This window comes from Apis mellifera, linkage group LG7, assembly GCF_003254395.2.
Source record: "Apis mellifera strain DH4 linkage group LG7, Amel_HAv3.1, whole genome shotgun sequence".
In the NCBI taxonomy this organism is placed as follows: Eukaryota; Metazoa; Arthropoda; class Insecta; order Hymenoptera; family Apidae; genus Apis; species Apis mellifera.
The window spans coordinates 4,846,409-4,867,007 of record NC_037644.1 but is presented as its reverse complement, the minus strand read 5'-3'; the positions used below and the strand labels follow the sequence as shown (position 1 = coordinate 4,867,007).

Sequence of the window (20,599 nt, the reverse complement as noted above, 5' to 3'; positions counted from 1 at the left end):
TTTTACAAAATAAAGATTTAATTGATCTCTTTCAATTAAATAACATGTATAAAAATATATATATATAGTTTTCTTATGCAAAGAAAAAAAATACATTCAAATCAAAAATATAAAATGTTATTTTTTATTTATTACATATTTTTCCTTCAAAATTTTATTTAAGAATGTAATAATTTTATTTTAAGAATGTTTGTATCATAGAATGTTTATAAAAATGCAAAATATCTTTGAAAAGGATTCTAGGCATCAATTCAAATTCAAAATATATATACATATATATTGATAAGGCTTAATTAACGAGTTATAAATAATTTTAAGTTTACATTAGAGTGAGGGTAGGAAATAAAAAAAGTAAAGAAAGAGCATTGAACTGAACTTATTTAATACTTTAATATTTATTTTATATATAGATGATATTATTATACCATAATAAGCGGAATGAAAAAAAATTAATTCAAAAAAAATTGAATAATAAATCAATAAACATATTTTTAATAAACTATTTCACAATAGCATATAACATACAATATATATTACATAATTATTTATTTAACAAAAAGTTATCTCAAATAAGTTGTAACAAATTTTAAAATATTGATATTATAATATAATAACATTAAATTCATAGATTCATTTAGATTCATAGATAAATCGTACAAACATTTTATTTAAATTTATAAATAAATTGTTATGTGATAATTCAACTTGCCTACTTATCAAAATCTATAAAAACAAATCAACACATCCAAATTTTAAATTGGAAAGATTAAATATATTTTTCTGTATTCCAAATTTGGTTCTTTTAATTATTTTTATAAAATAAAGATAAAAGCTGATTCGTTCATACATTCAATAATCTATTAAATTATTCAAATTAATGAGATTTTATGATATATATATATATATATTTATATTATTATTATTTATATATATACATATATATAAATAAAGCAAGTTTCTGTATAGAAAAATATATTCAATTTTTCTAATTCAAAATCTTATGGGAATTTTTATTTCTATAAATTTTGTAAACAAATCGAGTATAATATGATAATTCGTTTTAATTTGTTGTGTAATATAATATTAAATATCGTGAAATTTGCTATAAATTACAGATTAATATGTTAATATATTTTGTTCAAGCTAAATGCTCTTTGTTAAATAATTAAAAAAAATTATATAGATTTCAATTTATATAATTATATTTTACTATATCTATGTAAATTATATATTATATTGCATTGAAATTCAGATATAGTTATTTGCGCATAGAATAATAATAATATGTAAAGAATATTAATACTAATAATTTTACTTTCGGAATTGAGAAATTTTGCTATAACACGATATTATCGCGCATAGCTGAACATTCTCGTTCTACTATTGTCTCATTTTACCTAATATAAATTTAAAATGGTTATAATTCGTTAATTAATGTTATTGAATACATATATTTATTTTTTTTCATCGTTTTAATAGAATCCGTCCTTTAGAGATGTCTCATATTTTTAATTTTTAAATATCCTTATATCGCTTATAATACAAAAGAAATAAGTTCTTGAATGTGTCGATATAAATTTATATATTGATTATATTTTGATCATTTTCAATAATAATAATAAAAATACATGTATGTGCACAATGTTATTGTTGAAGTTGTGCTATCTCATATAAATAAGCTCCAAGCATTTTAGTCTAAATCAAAAATAAAATATTTTTATATTTAAATAAAATCATAATAAAATATATTGTTTTAAATATAAATACTTACACCTTCAATATAATTATAAATATTTATTTTTTCATTTTGAGAATGTGCCCCATCATCACTAGCACCAATTGGTAAAAGTATTATGTTTTTACCTGTTGTTTCTTGGAATGTCAAAGTAACTGGAATAGAACCTCCTTCGCGTGATAAGTCAGGTTCTACATTATACACATGTTTTATAGCTTTTCGACCAGCCAAATAATTTGGATGATCAGGATTTTCAGACCATGTTTTTCCTCCATGATACATATTAACATTAAATGTATTTGGACTACCTCTAGCAGCCCATTTTTTATTCAAATATGCTATTACTTTTTTTGCAGTATCTTCAGGTGTCATACTTGGTACTATTCTAATTGAAAACTTTCCAATAACTTTCCTTGGAATAACAGTTTTTGCACCTGGTTCACTAAATGCACCCTCTATTCCATGAAGAGATAAACTTGGTTCTCTCCATCGATGCATCAAAATTTGAATCTAACAATTTAATTTATTAGTAATACAAATATATAAAATATATATATAATTAAAACTTAACAGTAATTAATTTCTTACTTTATCTTCATTATGAACTAATTTATTAATTCCAGTAGAATCCCTGAATTCAGCAATATCAAATTCTATTGTTTTATAAGATTCTAATTCTTTTTCTAGAATTTTATCAACTTTACCATAAATGTCATCTATTAAAATTTTTCCATTTACATCAACCAATGTGTTTAACAAATATATCAAATCTGGCATTGCTTCATGCAAAATTCCACCATATGTACCACTATGCATATCTTTATCAGCACAAATTACTTCTACATGAAAGTAACAAATACCTCTTAAACCGTAAGTAATACAAGGTTTCTTAGTAGTCAACCAATAATTATCAGATATGCATATATAATCAACATTTTGTAAAAATGTATTTTTTCGTGCCCAAAGAAGTTCATCTAAACCTTCACTACCACTTTCTTCCATACCTTCAAAGACAAACTTCAATCGAAAAATATTTTAAATAATAATATAAAAAAAATTAAGAGAAAAATATTATCAAAATTATAATTGAAAATACCTTAAGATTAACAGGAATATCTATTCCAATAGCTTTATAAGCTTGTAATACATGAATCCAACAAAGTACAGGACCTTTATCATCTGTACTTCCACGTCCAAATAATTTACCATTTTTTTCAGTAAGAATAAATGGTTCAGAATCCCAACCATCTTCTTTTAATGCAGGTTGAACATCCAAATGTCCATATATGAGAACTGTTTTTTTTTTAGAATCAGATCCATAAGTTCCTAATAAAACAGGTGGTAAAGGAATTTGATTTCCATCTGGAAGAACTTGTTTTCCTATATCTACTAATTCTGTATTGATTCCAAGATTTTTTAATTTGATTTCTGTCCATTTCATCATCTTGATTACTTCATTTCTATGATTTGGCCATGCCGAGACAGATTTTATAGCTACTACTTCCCGTAAATTATTTATATATTCTGTTTTATGGTCATCAATATAACTAAAAATGTATTAAAAAATATTACAAGAAATAATATAACTATAAAAAATTATATATAAAAAATAAATTAATATTATTTATATACTTAAATAGTTGTTTCAATGTTGGTGGAAGTTCTGAAGCCATTTTTTTTATTTTTTATTCAGTATTTATTAAAAAATTATAGCTCTAAACTCGAAAAAAATAAGTTGAAAATATTTCCTGTAAATATATATATACATGATGAAGTAGAAATCTTATCTTATCTCATATTACAAGTGACTCATTTATGATATAATATATAATATATGACTTATTTTTAACATGATATTTTACTATGCATAATATTATTTTATAATATATATTATATATAATTTATAATTAATTAAATATATTATATATAATATTTATAATATATAATATATAATATATATTAAATTTATATAAATTTTAAAAAGCTTTTCTAAAATTTAAAAATATATTTCATTATTTATTTTTAAAAAATAAATTTAAATTTTCAAATTTTAGTTTTTTAAAATCTTAAATATTTTGATAATTATATAATTATACATAAATATAATTATAGATATCTAACTATACATAACAAATAATAAGCATGTAATAAAAGCAAATAATTTTAATTATATTTTTTTAATATTGAAAAATATATTTCAATATATTTCAATATATTCCAATTTAATATTATTTAATTTAATGTTTACTATATACTTTATCAAATAAATATTTAAAATAAAATATAAGAATAGAATAGAAACGTAATTTAAATTTAACCAGTTAAATTCTTGCGTTTAATTGCTATAGTGATTGTAACAAAAATCATCCAATTGCAAATGATATTTGATACATATAAATTAATATATATAAAATATTTATCATTTTTATTACCTTTAAACGTAAACAATAATTAATAGAAGAGAATTAAATATTAAATAGTTGTTAATTTAAGTTGATATAAACGTTGAAACGCCAATGATAGATGGCGGAATTTAGGTCAACTTATATATATATATATATATTCTTTCTCGTATAATATGGAAAGTTACAAATAATAAAGTATAAAAGGATTGGCCTCTTTATTACAATTTTACAAAATGTCTCGTCATCGCGACATACGATGCATGAATTATTCAGAAGGTTCGAAATAAATAAAATATTAATTGCATTTTATTTTTATGGCTCTTAAAATTTTTTGTCAATTTTTAATGACATATTTTTTATAGAATATGAAGGTTATGATGATGTTTATGGACATTCAGTAGAGGATGACTACTGTGTATCCCCTAGTGGTATTTTTACTTAATATATAATTGATGTATTAAATTATATATATTTAGTATAAAATTAATATTAGTATACTGGTTATTTCAATTACAGCTGAACAATTTTTATTTGATCGAAGTAAACAACAAAATATTGCATCTTTCATTACGGAACCAGATATAGTAGAAGATAATGAAGATAATGAGGAACTTCCAATATCTTTAAATGAAGAAGATATAGTACTTACAGAAATTGAATGGGCTAAACTTATGTCATGCATGGAATCTATCAAAAGTGTTATAGGAGATACAATTTCGGAATCTGAAATTAAAAAGAAAATTATTCAATCAAAATTTGATACTGAATTAGCAATTGATTTAATTTTAAAAGAATCTTCAAAAATTACTGGTATGTGTATTTATTACATATAATATTATATATAAATATTTTTATTATTTTACAAGTTAAAATAAATTATTTTAGATTCATCTATAATTAATAAAAATAATTTGGAACTTCATTCAGGTATATTATTATTTATTGATATTATAATTATTGTAATATTATAAATTATGAAATATTTTTTAATCAGTGATTATTTCTTAATCTAATTTTAATATTTAATTTTTTTGTTTCATGTGTTGTCTTTAAATCCATTGGTAAGGTAAGATGCTGCATCAATTAAATCTCATTCTAATTCATTTATTATACCTAAATTATCATTTAATAAACAAGAGAATATTGAAGGTACTAATGAGAATGTATGTCTCATAAATAATTTAGAAAGTTTCAAAAATTTAGCTATTAGTAATTCTCTTGTAAGATTTTCTTCTTTGTCTGAATTTACAAATAATTCTATTGATTCTACATTATCAAATTCTACAATGGATTCTTTAAAAAATAATTCAAATACAATATCATTTAAGTCTTTAGCTGATTTAACAGCACATCATTTACAAAAATCTAGCAATTTAATCGATAATACAAATTCTAATGAAAAATCATTTTCATCTAAGACAAATTTTGTAATACCAAAATTATCAATTCAGAATGAAAATTGTAATGATTCACAATTAGATGTATGTGCTATTCAAAAACATATAGATTATTCTATGGATTCATTAGAAAAAAGTTTATCTAGTGTATTTGCCTCTTCAAAAAATTATACTGATACTAATATAAAAAATGATTCACAAAATATAGAATTAAAAAAAGATACGATATTAAATGAAAATGGTACTCGGACATCATCTCCAGATTCTTGGATGATTGATTTAAATTCTGCTTTAAAAGAAAGCACATCTTTGGTTTCAAGTAATCAGAATTATGCAAAATCAAAAATTTTAGAAGATGATTATAATATTATTTCTAGTACAAATTTAAAAACTTTTAATCAAAATGATGAAATTCCATGTGATATACTCCCTACAACATTAAATTTAAGTTGTCTTAGATATGTTAAACTTCCATATACAAAAAAAAATGTATCTTTATTTGGTAGAACTTTATGCAGAACATGGAAATTGAAAAAACCAATTCTTAAATCTCAGGACCATCATGAAAAATTAAAAAGATTTGGTTTTTCAGTTCCATATACTCGTACTTAAATGTGTAATAATGTAGAGATTAAATTAAGTACAAAAGTTTTGGAGTACAAAATATTATGATAAATAATACTTTTATGAACATATACATATATGTTACACATATATAATATAAATTATAAATTATAAATTTTATATAAATTTATGAATACATAAAAAAGTTATAATTAATATACATATATATATATATATATATATATATATATAGTGTGTGTATGTATGTACAAAATGTTTCTTTTAAATAAGAACTGTTTAATATCTCATATTGGATTGAAGTTATCAAAAAAATGTTTTAACAAAAGTTTAATTCAAAAGCATGTATTATGCATGTACTTTTTTGTATATATTATACATTATTTTTTTATAAGTCTAACAATAGAGATTTCAAAATCAACTTTATTTTTTTTAATATAATAATTAAATAAAAACTGTGTAATTTTGAATATATTAATCGACTTATCTAGATATTATCTATAAAAAAATATTAACTTATTCAAACTATATTAAAAAATTACTGATTTAAAAGATATTTTAATTTATAAAAATTATCACATAAAAAATAAGAAATGCATGAACAGTAGAATTACATTTTGCTTGTTTTTCATGATAAGTTTTCTGAACTTTAATTAATTAAAATTAATAATTTTTCAACATAAATAAGTTAACACTTTTTTTACATGCCAAAAATCGATTATTGTATTCAAAATTATAATATAAATTATAATATATATAAAATTATAATATATATAATTTCATTTAAAAAAATCAAGTTGATCTTAAAATTTTCTCTACTATTTAATTTACAAAAAATAATCTGTATTATATAATGCTTTTTTTAAAGCAAATTTTTATTAAAATATTTTTTTGATAATTCAATATAAGATATTTCATTATTTTCATTTAAAAAAGACGTTTGTACATGAAAATACACACACGCACGCACACGCACGCACGCACGCACGCACGCACGCGCGCGCGCGCGCGCGCACACACACACACACACACACACACACACACACGATCATATAATATAATTTATTAAAAAATAGTTTTACTTATATTAATTATATTTACTGTAAAATATTATTCTCATGTAAATATTTTCAAAATTTTAAAGCGAAATTTGTGAATTTTTAAACTACAAGAAAAAGAAAATGTATTTTTAATACTAGAACTAATAATACATGTTTATATTAAAATCTTTATATATTTTTTTTATATTTAACATTAAAATAACAATTACTACTACAATAGTAGTTTACAATAAATTTTATGATAGGTAAAAAATCATCCAAATCTACATTTCAAGTTACAACATCTTCTAATGTGAAAATCATTCCTGCTGGAAAACGACCTATTGTAAAAGGCTTTAATGTAGGCGGAATTGAGAATACAGATGTAATGAATCTTCATATTGAGAGTCCTCGCTCTCAAAGTCCATATTCTGATTATAATAGCCCAGAAATAAAAAAGAAGGAAAATTTATTGAAGGACAAAAAGACTATTTCTTTGAATATAAATAGTCCACGATGTCAATCTCCAATATCAGGACATCAAACACCTGATTTGGATTCTAAATTAAAAGTTAATGAAGAGAAAATTGATATTTTGAAGATTTATAAAGATAAAAGAGGAAATAGCAAAGAACAATTACATTTAATTGTAGTTGGTCATGTAGATGCTGGTAAAAGTACTTTATTAGGAAGGCTTTTATGTGACTTAGGACAAGTTCCATCAAGGTTAATACATAAATATCAACAAGAAAGTAAAAAAATAGGAAAACAATCCTTTGCTTATGCATGGGTTCTTGATGAAACAGGAGAAGAACGGTGATTAAAATTTAAAAAATTTTAAAAATAATTTTAAAAAATTAATATACATATTTCTATTATCAATTAATTTTTATATGTTCTTTTAATAAAGAGAACGTGGAATAACAATGGATATTGGTCATTCTAAATTTGAAACAAAAACAAAATCTATTACTTTATTAGATGCACCTGGTCATAAAGATTTCATACCTAATATGATTACTGGTGCTACTCAAGCAGATGTTGCTTTATTAGTAGTAGATGCTACTAGAGGAGAATTTGAAACTGGTTTTGATAGTGGTGGTCAAACTAGAGAACATGCATTATTATTACGTTCATTGGGTATTTGAATTTATGTGAAATATTTATATAGTATATAAAACATTTATATATCATCATGGGTTAATAACTAAAGTAATTAATTTTTTAGGTATATCTCAATTAGCAGTAATAGTAAATAAATTAGATACAGTAGATTGGTCAAAAGAGAGATTTGATGAAATAGTGAGCAAAATAAGCATATTCTTGAAACAAGCCGGATTTAAAGATAATGTCATCTTTGTTCCTTGTAGTGGTCTGTCTGGTGAAAATATATTAACAAAACCTAAAGAATCTTTATCTAATTGGTAAACATATTAGTTAAAATATTTAATATATTAAAAATATATATATATATATATATATTTATATATGTGTATATGTATATATATATTATATGTATATATAAATCAATATACTATTAATTATTATTATTTAATTATGCAGGTATAAAGGACCTACATTAGTGGATGTTATTGATAATTTTAAATGTCCTGAACGTCATATGAATAAACCATTTCGTTTTTCAATTAATGATATATTTAAAGGTACAGGATCTGGATTCTGTGTTTCTGGTCATGTAGAAACAGGAATGATATCTTTGGGTGATAAAATTTTAATATTACCAAGAAACGAAACTGCAGTGATTAAAAGTATAAAATATTAATTTTATATTCTTCTCATACCAGAGATATGAATGTGCAATTCAATAACTTATAGAAATTTATATCTTAAATATAAAATATAATAATTTAATTAACTTGTAATATTTATTATAAGATCAATATTTTTCAGATATTTATTTTAAAATTCAGTTTCAAATTCAATATAAAATATTGTTTTATTATTGTGAAATTTACAATAAAAAATATTCATTATTCATTTGCACATTTTTATTTATTGGTATAAAGAAAATGACATTGTTTTTCTTACATATTTAGATATTTGTAACATAAATTATAAAATGAAATTTTAGATTTACAGATAGATGAAATATCTATAACAAATGCATTTGCTGGAGATCAAGTTTCCTTAACATTATCTGGAATTGATCAACAAAATGTAGGAATTGGAGATATTATTTGTAATCCTCAAAATCCAGTTCCTGTAACATTATGTTTCCAAGCGCATATTGTTGTATTCACTGTAAAAGTACCAATTATAAAAGGTCTTCCTATAGTAATTCATCAACAATCTTTAGTTCAACCTGGTGTTATTACTAAATTAATAGCACAACTTCATAGAACCACTAGTGAAATGATAAAAAAGAAACCACGTTGCTTACCAAAAAATTCAAGTGCTATTATTGAAATTACAATGCAAAATCCAATTTGTATGGAATTATATAAAGATATTAAACAATTGGGTAGAGTTATGTTACGTGTAGAAGGAACAACTATTGCAGCTGGTTTAGTTACAAAAATTAAATAATAATAAATTTATTATATATTTGTAATTCTCATTTTAGAAATACATTATTATTTTTATGTTTTTTCATTATATTCAGCTATGTATTTACAGTAAGTATAAATAATATATAATATATCATATATATATAATATATTGTTGTAACTTATTAACATATATTTGTATCTACGTTTATTAGAAATGGAAAATTTACTTCATTTTTTTAATCTATATTTCTATTATCTGTATATCTATTATATGTGTATATGTTAATATATTTTAATATATTTTAATGATTTATAATATTTTTAAGAATAATTTATATGTTTAATAAAATTGTCCAAAAATTTTGCATATAATAATTTCTTAGAAAAATTTCATAATTTTATTTTTCAATATGTTAGATTATGATAAACTTTGGAATAATTTATAATTGATTTATTTCAAATTCTTAATTTTTTTTTATCTAGTACAACTTCTACATCCTCCAAATGGAATATTAATAATATTTCCTGTATTAGGTCTTCCTAATCTACGAGTTGGTGGACGTGGTGGTCTATGAACAAATATTAATTTATTTAATATTAATTTTATAATAAAAATATCATATGTAATTAAATCTTATTTTAAATCTTACCCAGACCCAGGTCTATAATCTGTTGTATATTCACTTCCATATTTATTCATATTAGGATTAATCAATGTTTTAAAACTACATAAAAATAATTCATTCATTTATGCTTTTTTGTTTAATAAATTAAAATAAGAAATGATTACTTACAACATAATGATCATAAAGATTATGCCTGTGAAAAATCTAAATACTTTTAAATATAATGGAGTACCACATAAAACGCTTCCATCTAAAAATTTATTAATAATAAGATTTTATTATGTTTTACAGATTTAATTATGTATATATATATTTAATATAAGCACTATATATATATAGTGTTTATATTAAATTTTCATTACATGATGTTAGAGATTGTACTAAGGTTATCTTTATTACCATTTAACACATAAACCATGTTTTATGATTATTTCATAAAGAATGTTTAATTTATTTTAGTAATTAATTTAGTTAAAATATTGGTTATTGATAATGTTTATATGAATATATTTAAAATTACAAATTTCGTAGTAGTTAGATAGTTTCAATACCACGTCATATATATAGTACGTGAAATATTAATGCGTAAATAATAAAAAAGCGTTAACTTCAGAAGTATTATATTGTACAAAGCATAAAATATACAATAGATATAGATATTTGAAGAATGCTTTTAAAAAATTAAAGTTTAGAGGCCAACAAACATAAAAGTTTTGCAAAAATATTACTTAGGACTTATTTATTAAATCATAAGTAATTTGAAATTAAAATTTGAATTAAATGAAGAATGAGGCAGCAATGTAACAAAGATAAAACTATTTCATTTTATATGCTTTTTATCTAACGTAAATTTCAATTGATTATAAGTTAATAAATAAGCATTAATTCTGTATTACACTTTTATATATCAACTTTTATATTTATTTTGATCTTTAAAATCAATTCTCATGTCGCAGAAATATATTAATATTTTATAAACTTGATTTTAATTAGATATATTATATTATTATTAATAAAGTATTATTCTTAAATATTCACATAAAATACGTAAAATATACATACCAGTTCATTTTAATTTTTTTTTTAAATTTATTAAATATTTGTTCATATTTTTAGCGAGATTTAATTTTTAAATAAAAATAAAAAATATATTACAAAATATTATTTTAATCTATTAAAAAATAATTTTGATATATATAATATTTATTAATATAAAATTATTTAAAATTTAAAGTCTTTTTTTAACAAATATTTTAATAATCAATATTATAAAAAAAATATTTTATGTTTATGCTGCAATACTTTTTAATATTTGATCACGTTCAATAATTTTTACCCATAATCCTCCTTGTGCTCTGATTGTCATCCTAAATTTTGGCCGTATTTCCTTTTTTCCAGGAATCGATTGTAATCGGCATTTTCTAAGAATTGCACTAATTATCGATTTCATTTCAAGCATTGCAAATTTGTAACCTGTAATTTTTATAAATAAATTAATATCATTATTATTAATAAATTAAAAAATATAATGAATTTATTATAACAAAAAAATTATTAAAAAAATATTTATACCAATACAATTTCTTGGTCCAGCACTAAAAGGTATATAAGCATAAGGATGTCTTTTCTCCGAATTTTCTGAATTGAAACGTTCAGGTTTGAATGTATCAGGATCTGGAAAATGATGTGGCAAATGATGTGTACTATAAGGTGATATTAATACACTACAGCCTGCTGGTATTATATGTTTTCCTAAAATATTCATTATTGTTATTAATAAACATTATTAATAATAATTTTATAATAATTTCACAGCAAAAAAAAAAAATGCATAAGACTTACCAATTTTTATATCTTCACCTAATGTTCTTCCTATTATTGGTACACTTGGATATAATCTAAGTGATTCTTTGATGCACATTTCTAAACATTTCATTTCTTTTAAATCACTTATTGTAGGAAATCTTGTATCTCCATTAAAAATTTCATCAATTTCTTCTATACATTTATTTTGCCATTCAGGATGATTAGCTAAAAGAAAAATTGTCATCGCTGTCGCGGTACCAACTGAATCTTGTCCTGCTAACATGAATGTGCAACATTCTTCAACAATATCTTCGTCGGAAAAACAAGGATTCTTTTCATTTATTTCTACCATGTATTCTAATAAAGATATATTTTTATTTTTCTTTATGTCGTTATTAGAGATACGATCTTTACTTTGTAAAAGATCACGCTTCTCTTTTACCATTTTAAAGCAAGTATCGAAAAGATTTTTTCGCTGTTTCTCTTCTTCTCTGCCATATTTTGTTAACCGATAAATCCATTCAATTAAAAGCCAAGGTCTTATCATTCGATATAAAAGCATAATTTGTCCTCTGAAAAAAAAAATTCATACATTCTATATTATTTGCTTGCATATTTAATATAGAAAATTATATATTGTAACAAAAATATAAAAATTAAATTAGAGAAAATTAATTCTCACTTTCGAAAAGGTAAATCATCCATTTCATTGATTCGATTTATTCGGTTTATTCCCAAAACTGTTTCTGCAAACAATTAATAATTATTTTAAATATTGCAATTAAAATTTATATTCTTTTCCATGTGAAATAATAGATTTATTATGCAAATTTAATGAGTTAAATATATTTTTGACTTAAATATATTAATAATAATCTATCAAAACATTTATAGAATAAGATTATAATCCTTTATATTCTTATCTTTCTTACTTATATAAATCATAATAATCAAATTTTAATAATAAATATATTATTATTGATTATATTTAACAATTTTTCATTTATAAAATTAAATTACGATCAAATTTATTTAAATATATCATAAAGTAAAATTAAATATAAATTTATTAACTCTAGACATAAAATAGTAAAATATAAATAGTAAAATATAAGTAATAATAAATAATAATAATAAAATATAAATATATTATGTTATTATTTACTTAATACTAACTATTTAATTTTAATATATTTTTTATTAAATATACTATATATATATATATATATATATATATATATATATATATAGTAAATTTAATATACATTTATATTAAATTTATATATTATTATTATTATTATTATTATTATATATGTATTATATATAATTAATTATACATAATGCATATATACATATAATTATACATATACATATAGCCATTAAATATATTATATAATTCATAAATTAGTATTAAATTAAACAAATTTATTAACTGCAAATTATTCATCTTATTGATTTTATTCGTACTTTATTGATTTTATATAATATAATATATAATATAATATAATATATATATAATATATATATATATAATAATATATAATATATATATATAATATATATATAATATAATATTATATAATATAATAAAAAAAATTACAAAAAATATGAATATTTCGACTAATAAATTATTGATTCTGTTACTCATATGCGAAATGCCTTTGCATGAAATTAGAAAAGCATAAATGACTTCATGATGTATTATTATTTTTAAATTGTAAATTGTATTTTTAAATACAATTTCTCGTAAATAAAAAAAATATGAAAAAATATAGTAGTAATATTAAAAAATTTATTATATATTTTATATTATTTAAATGTAGATTATTACAGATTATAAATAATTTTATATTATTTAAATATAAATATTAAATATTATTTTATATAAATTAATATATATAAGATATTATAAAATATTATAAAATAATATTTTTATTTTGACAGATAATAATGATTTATCGAAAAAAATAAAATTATGTCATAGATTGCATATAGATATGTAAGATTTATTATAAAAAATAATTATTCAATATTTAATTATTATTTAATTATTCAATATTTAAACAAAAAAAATCGAAAAGATAAGATTTTCTTAAAATTCACAAAAAGAAAAATATTTTATCTTTATATTTATTGATTTAGTAATTATTTTTATTATATTATAGATTATAATGGATTATAAAGATATTTTTACTTACCACTCAAGATATTATAAACAGAATCATTGATGAAGGTAGTAATATTAATTTCTTGATTGTTCTTTTCAAGAATTTTATTCATTAAATGATCTGCATGTTTTGCGAAAGTGTTTGTAAATTTTTCGAGAACATGAAGATGAAAAGCGGGCTGTAATAATCTTCGATGAATTCGCCAACTTTTAATATCCCTTGTAATCAAGCCTTTTCCAAGAAAATTATCTAACAATTTGTAAAAAAATACTTTCTGCGTATGCTTTGCATTATTGAGAATCAATTGGATATCTTCTGGTTCCAGAAACATTACATATGGAAATATTGTTAACCATATTCTGACAATACGTCCATACATTTGACTTTCATATGCTAATCTATAAAGAACTGAAGATTATACAATATTTTAAATGTGATTACATTTACACTGTTATCTCTTTTAAATTTCTTATATATTAAAATATTAATTTCGAAAAATTTATTTTACTCTTTTCAGCATCAAATACTTACAATTTTCTTTAAGAATACTATTTGCATTTCCAATAATTGGTATAGTTTTCGGGCCATTTAGTTGAGAAATGTATATGATACTTCTGATGTAAGTTCTCAGAATATATAGAATGTAAATACTGGTCAAAATAACGAGATATACCCACGCCTCACCCGGTGTATGCTCCCACTAATAAAAAATAAAAAGTGATGAATTGTATTATTAATTATATAGTATCTGATTTATATAAATTAAATTTAAAATTGAAATAAGATATATAAGATATATAAATTTTAAATTAAATAATATAGAGAAAATAATTTAGAAAAAATTTATTTAAATGATATTTATATATACATATAATATATAATATATAATATATATTATATAAATATACATTTATATTATAAAATTATGTTAAAATTAATATAATTATTAATATAAATATGTATATATATATATATATATATATATATATATATATATATATATATATATATATATAATTATGTTAAAATTATTATTCTCATTTTAAAAAAAAAAAATATTACAATTTTCGAAATATTGTAATTAGCTTTTCCATATTGTATTTAATTATGCTATTTGTTTAACTTGTGAATGAAAAATGAATCTTAGCAAGTATCATTGTCTTAATTGTTGTATATACAATATACATGTTTACATATGTTTTTTCTTATTCGTAAACTAATTTAACAATCTGTTTGATTAGTGTTGATGAATATATAATATAATGAATTTAACTTTGACTTGATTATAAATTATGAATTAATTATTATGAATTCATTATAATTAATTTATTTTTTAAATTATAAATTTTTAAATATAATTTTTGGTTTTTAATACATTATGTTTTAATAAAAAATTTGTATATTATATTATTTTAAAATTGTTTAATGTAGAAATATATATAGGATTTTATAAAAACTATTCATTCCCTATTTAAGTTAGATTTATTAATTGATTCATTAGTATGTGCTATTGGTTAAGGATACATGCCAGTTGAATAATAATATATCAATAAAATAACAAATATAAATATATAGTATAAATTAAAAATAACTTACAATAATAATAATAATATAATAACAATATAAGAGAATAATTGAAAATATATCTAAATATTATATCAAAAGATTATATCAAATTTAATTGCATTTATTCAATATTTTTAACATTCCTTATATCTAATTTATAATTTAATTTTACATAAAAATATATTATATGATATTTAATCATTATATCTAATCACAAAATATTTTTCATCACTTACTATTTGTTGAGCTGTAATAACCATATTTTTTCTTAAATTTATAATTGTTTATATTAATGATGCACTAAAATATACTTTTGATAAAATATGTTTGGAACCGCAACATCGAACTCTGGGATATCTATAAAGATCCAGGCTATTTAAGCATCTACCCCCACCAGATTCGTATGGATCACTCAAGATTTGCTCAAAGTCCATAATGTATTTAGAATACGTCATACCTTGTATCGAAAGTCACGTAAATTTTTCATCCCTAACAAATATATTTCAATTCTATTTACATATGTATATGGCACTTGTTAAGAGTGTAAAGCTACCAATTATGAACACATCAATTCTTCGTATTTTTCGATTATCTTGTATTATTAAGAAAACAAAAATATTTTATGAAATGTGTAACATTTCAATAATATCGAAAGAACAAATGTGAATCAAATCAAAACAATTCTTATTTTTCGATATTTTAAAGTCTGTCAAAAATTATATGTTATAACTATTAAAAATTTATTTATATAATAAATAGATATAATTATAATAAATAATTTGTTTTAATATAAAAAATGTATATTTTTATATTAATAAATTATAAATTATCTTTTATCTTTAACTCGTTTAATTATAATTATTAATTTCATTAATATTCAAGTTTGATTTTGGAACAAATTTTATGATTTACCTTTAGGAGCACCATAGAAATATCATAATTGTTTGTAAGGCGAAATAAAAACAACTCTGCACATGCGATTAAAGTAATCGATCAACTAAACCTCACTAATGGGTAGAAATAGTTTATATAGGTGTAATGGAACATGAAGTGCTTACAAAATTCATTAACAAGCAGTTCACAAACTAATCACGTATTGCTGATATGTGCAGGCGTGCTTTATAAAAGATTTCTTTCCCGGTCAGCTTCTGGGAGGCAATCACCAAAGATGATGCTTTATACGCATCCTTCTTGCCAGGGTCGAAAGGAAGGAACCTCGAAAAAATTAGTTGTATATACTTATTGTATCGTTAAACAGATGTTATAAATAATAAATCATTGATTAAACGAATGAATTATTATTAAACTATTGGCAAATATAATTGATATAGTAATACAAATTCTTACATTTATTAATTAAATTTTATTTATCGATATATATATTGAGATTAATTTTTTAAATATAAAATTTTATGGAATGTTTATATTTATAAAAATAAATTGAAATAAATTAATGTGTTGTATGAAAACCTTGAAATGGAATTTACAAATGCTATTACGTGTTAGCTTAAAATTCTCTTCCTTTAACAATCTTTGTTATATGCAAATCGATAGTCAAGCACAATTAATCTACAATATACCTGGTGTCAATCTACAATCTTTCAATTGGATAATTGCCAACTATTTTACTTATATTCCATTACGATTTGTGTTTACTACATTAAGATAATAGAACTTTTTTTTTTTAGGAAATAAATATTTATAAATTAATCAATCACAATTACAAATAATTAATTAAAATTATTATTGAATAAATAAATTATAAACATGAAACATTATAAATATTAATCTTTATATTTATGATATTTTAATAATTAAGTTTCTAATATTGAACGATTGCAATGTTACATGAAAAAATTTTTATTATAATTAATAAAATTTTTATTATATTTATAATTATTATGTATTTTATATTATTATATTTCATAGAATTTAATTTCTCAATTTAATCTTCATTACTCTTCATGTGTTGTTAAGCTAACCGTTCCTCGATTTCCAAATATATTTACTTTGTGACATCATATTGGATAGGCCAGTTTTCTTATGTAGGCCCATCCAATACCACCATAATCACAAGACACTACCATAGATGTACAAATTTTACATTAAATATTTTATATAATAATAATTTTTATTTTACAAGTGAAATATAAATTCAAAAGATTATGAAATTTTTCTATAAAATGTATTGATATATATATACATAATTTTTTATTGGCCAAATTTATTCTAAAGGAATGAAATTGATATCTGAAGATTCTATTTTATTGTTTATTATTTTATATAAGAATTATTTTATATTATTTTGTCACGAATTGTAAAAGACAAAAATAGAAAAAAGTTTTCAGATATAAGTTATAAAGATTATAATTCTTTTAATTAAAACTATAATTTAGTAAAAAATTTATCAATTGTACATATATTCAAATATATATATAATTAGAGATATATTATTAAAGATATATTATAAATAAAAATATTAATAATTTTTTCTAAAATTTATTTTTTCACATAAAATCTTAATCGGTGATTCATGTAATTGTAAAATTACATAAAAAAATAAATATCTTTTTTAATACAAATTCAAGTTTTATTGAATTATTGAATTATATTTCTTGAAAAATTTCTAGATCTCATTATATATATAATATGAAGTATGACAAACATTTTTTTAACATAAAAATTTTTTAACATAAAAATATATAATAATATAAAAATAGATAATTTATAATATTATAAAATTTTTGTTTTCATTATATATTGAATAAATATGTTAGATAAAAATAAGAGAAAAGAGAAAAACTTTATTAAAATTTCATCTTTATTAAAATTTTTTATTTTTAAGATAATTAATGAATTTTTATTTTTTCATAAAATAAAAAGATAACTTAAAGATTAATAAACAATTCAAATATAGTTAGATACTAATTTTGAAAATATATATGATATTTATATAAATTATTTTTTATGACGAAATTCTAAAATGTTTAAAATATAGAAATTTATTATATCATACATTATGATTGTTGCATATAGAAGTGAACCGAATATATCAGATTTTTTTATGAAAAATTTTAAAATCTAGAATTTTTAAAATTATACAATTTTTTGTTAAATTATTATATACTATATTTTTTTCATTTTTATATATAAATAAATATATCATAATACTTTGAAAATTAATTATAAATAAAATATGACATTAATTTAATGCAATTTAATGCCTGACATGACATTCCATGAAAATCAGTATCATTAAACAATATTATTATTAAACAATATTATAAGATTGAAAAATTTTTGTATAAAAAAATCATATGTAGAAATTATATTTATCAAAAAATTATATTTCTGTAATTTTCTTTGAAATACTTCAACACGCTAATTAGATATATTGTTTTTTAATAAATGAATAGTGGCCAGTTCACAAATCCATTAATAAAATGAAATTTGATATTTGGTAAATATATGTTTATTAATCATTTATTAAACTTATTTTTATTATTACATTTATTAAATTTATTAAAAAATTCTTTGATTAACTTTTTAAAATATATTTTAGAATTATATAAACATTTATTATATAAACATTCCACATTTGAAATGAAAATTAATATATATATAAAAAATTAAATTATTATTCTATTCTTTCAGGAAAATCGGAAAAAGAAATGTTTCCCAAAAAATGATTATGATAATACATATAATATAGCTAATAATGAATAAATTATCTTAATATTTTTTATTCTTTATAAAGCTAAAATAAAAAAATATAATTCTAAATTATATCCATTTTTATTAAACATTAAATATATTTGCTGTTTCATATTTTTAATATAAATCCTTATATTATAAAATATTATTATATATATTTTATAATAATAAAATTATAAAATATATATAATAAAAACTAATATGATTTTATTTAACTGTTACGAAATATTAATCATAAATATTAAATATTATTTATTTATCAAATTTTAAATATAAATAAATAAACTTTTTATTAAAAATATTTTTATTTTTTAATTTTAAAATATAAAATGCTTAGATATTAAATCTTATAATTTAGAATATAGAAATTAAACACCGATATGATATTGATTAGATAAAAATTAAAAAAAATAATTATATTAATATTTTTATTGTTTTGTTAAATGTTTTATAAATATAAAACATTTAATATTTAATATCTTATTTTATCATTTTATAAGCATTATTTATAAAGTATATTTATATTTAATATTTAAATCTTATAAATAAAATCAATTTTTTTTTCATTTCAGCTTAAAATTTTTATCAATTTATTTTTTTAAATGCAATATATAGGATGTTAATATTGAATCTAAAAATCAAAATAAACAAAAGTTATAATTTAAGTTTATATAAGATGAAGATGAAAATAATAGATTGTGACAGCGGAATAACGGAAACAAAATGATCTCATTTTATTTTTATTTTATTTCATTTAATACAAATTTCAATTGTTTGTAATTTAATAAATAAATCCTAATTAATATTTTTTATAACAATTTTTATATTTATTTTTTCTAGAATCGATATTTTTTAAAAGTATCACATGAATATATTAACACCCTGTATATTCGGTATATCAATGTCTTACCGACATCTAGTGTTCATAAAAAGAATTATATAATAAAATACGTAATAAAATCAAAATAAACAAAAATTAATCGATTAGCATTAAGTTAATTTTAGAAGTATAAAACTATAAGTATAAAGATAGTACGTATATTATAAAAT

General features: G+C 19.6%; 4 protein-coding genes across 8 annotated transcripts; 1 reads left to right on the top strand and 3 right to left on the bottom strand.

Annotated features, from left to right (window-relative positions):
* Positions 1-1,470: 1,470 nt before the first annotated feature.
* Positions 1,471-4,277, bottom strand: LOC412393 (cytosolic non-specific dipeptidase). Its single transcript, XM_395851.7, has 6 exons — positions 4,168-4,277; positions 3,368-3,483; positions 2,832-3,282; positions 2,324-2,752; positions 1,772-2,245; positions 1,471-1,695 (listed from the first exon to the last, which is right to left on the bottom strand). Exons 2-6 carry the CDS (start codon positions 3,406-3,408, stop codon positions 1,645-1,647), a joined length of 1,446 nt encoding a protein of 481 aa, XP_395851.2. The 5' UTR covers positions 3,409-3,483; positions 4,168-4,277; the 3' UTR covers positions 1,471-1,644.
* On the top strand, positions 4,232-9,762 carry LOC551269 (HBS1-like protein). 3 transcript variants are annotated; one of them, XM_016917334.1, is made up of 10 exons: positions 4,232-4,416; positions 4,503-4,568; positions 4,657-4,950; positions 5,026-5,067; positions 5,212-5,289; positions 7,426-7,975; positions 8,070-8,299; positions 8,388-8,583; positions 8,723-8,928; positions 9,252-9,762. In XM_016917334.1, exons 1-10 carry the CDS (start codon positions 4,374-4,376, stop codon positions 9,704-9,706), a joined length of 2,160 nt encoding a protein of 719 aa, XP_016772823.1. In that variant the 5' UTR covers positions 4,232-4,373; the 3' UTR covers positions 9,707-9,762. The 3 variants fall into 3 exon arrangements, with proteins under 3 accessions (XP_016772823.1, XP_016772825.1, XP_006572068.1); XM_016917336.1 differs by lacking the exon at positions 5,212-5,289; XM_006572005.2 differs by lacking the exons at positions 5,026-5,067; positions 5,212-5,289.
* Positions 9,763-10,105: 343 nt separating this feature from the next.
* On the bottom strand, positions 10,106-10,909 carry LOC551304 (selenoprotein K-like). The gene is made up of 4 exons (NM_001278332.1): positions 10,695-10,909; positions 10,464-10,545; positions 10,320-10,394; positions 10,106-10,238 (listed from the first exon to the last, which is right to left on the bottom strand). The coding sequence occupies exons 1-4, from the start codon at positions 10,711-10,713 to the stop codon at positions 10,145-10,147; spliced, it is 270 nt and encodes an 89-aa protein (NP_001265261.1). The 5' UTR covers positions 10,714-10,909; the 3' UTR covers positions 10,106-10,144.
* Positions 10,910-11,442: 533 nt separating this feature from the next.
* On the bottom strand, positions 11,443-16,847 carry LOC100577883 (cytochrome P450 4aa1-like). 3 transcript variants are annotated; one of them, NM_001278333.1, is given in 7 exon segments: positions 11,443-11,768; positions 11,868-12,047; positions 12,138-12,673; positions 12,784-12,847; positions 14,300-14,677; positions 14,801-14,969; positions 16,072-16,171. In NM_001278333.1, coding segments are annotated over 7 exon segments (1,536 nt in total). In that variant the 5' UTR covers positions 16,096-16,171; the 3' UTR covers positions 11,443-11,583.
* Between the last annotated feature and the right edge of the window lie 3,752 nt (positions 16,848-20,599).

What these genes read in the sequence shown, in the direction of transcription:
- LOC100577883 (XM_026441576.1), bottom strand. An exon ending in GATGATTTACCTTTTCGAAA is followed by an intron (nt 12,674 to 12,783) that starts GTGAGAATTAAT and finishes TTTTTTTTTCAG; the next exon opens with AGGACAAATTATGCTTTTAT. An exon ending in TGGACCAAGAAATTGTATTG is followed by an intron (nt 11,769 to 11,867) that starts GTATAAATATTT and finishes TAAAAATTACAG; the next exon opens with GTTACAAATTTGCAATGCTT.
- LOC551304 (NM_001278332.1), bottom strand. An exon ending in ATCTTTATGATCATTATGTT is followed by an intron (nt 10,395 to 10,463) that starts GTAAGTAATCAT and finishes ATTTTTATGTAG; the next exon opens with TTTTAAAACATTGATTAATC. An exon ending in GATTATAGACCTGGGTCTGG is followed by an intron (nt 10,239 to 10,319) that starts GTAAGATTTAAA and finishes ATTTGTTCATAG; the next exon opens with ACCACCACGTCCACCAACTC.
- LOC551269 (XM_016917334.1), top strand. Translation starts at nt 4,374, where the DNA reads ATGTCTCGTCATCGCGACATACGATGCATGAATTATTCAGAAG. An exon ending in ATTATTATTACGTTCATTGG is followed by an intron (nt 8,300 to 8,387) that starts GTATTTGAATTT and finishes TTAATTTTTTAG; the next exon opens with GTATATCTCAATTAGCAGTA. An exon ending in CGAAACTGCAGTGATTAAAA is followed by an intron (nt 8,929 to 9,251) that starts GTATAAAATATT and finishes ATGAAATTTTAG; the next exon opens with ATTTACAGATAGATGAAATA.
- LOC412393 (XM_395851.7), bottom strand. Translation starts at nt 3,408, where the DNA reads ATGGCTTCAGAACTTCCACCAACATTGAAACAACTATTTAA. An exon ending in TAGTTCATAATGAAGATAAA is followed by an intron (nt 2,246 to 2,323) that starts GTAAGAAATTAA and finishes TTAAATTGTTAG; the next exon opens with ATTCAAATTTTGATGCATCG. An exon ending in TTTATAATTATATTGAAGGT is followed by an intron (nt 1,696 to 1,771) that starts GTAAGTATTTAT and finishes TTTTTGATTTAG; the next exon opens with ACTAAAATGCTTGGAGCTTA.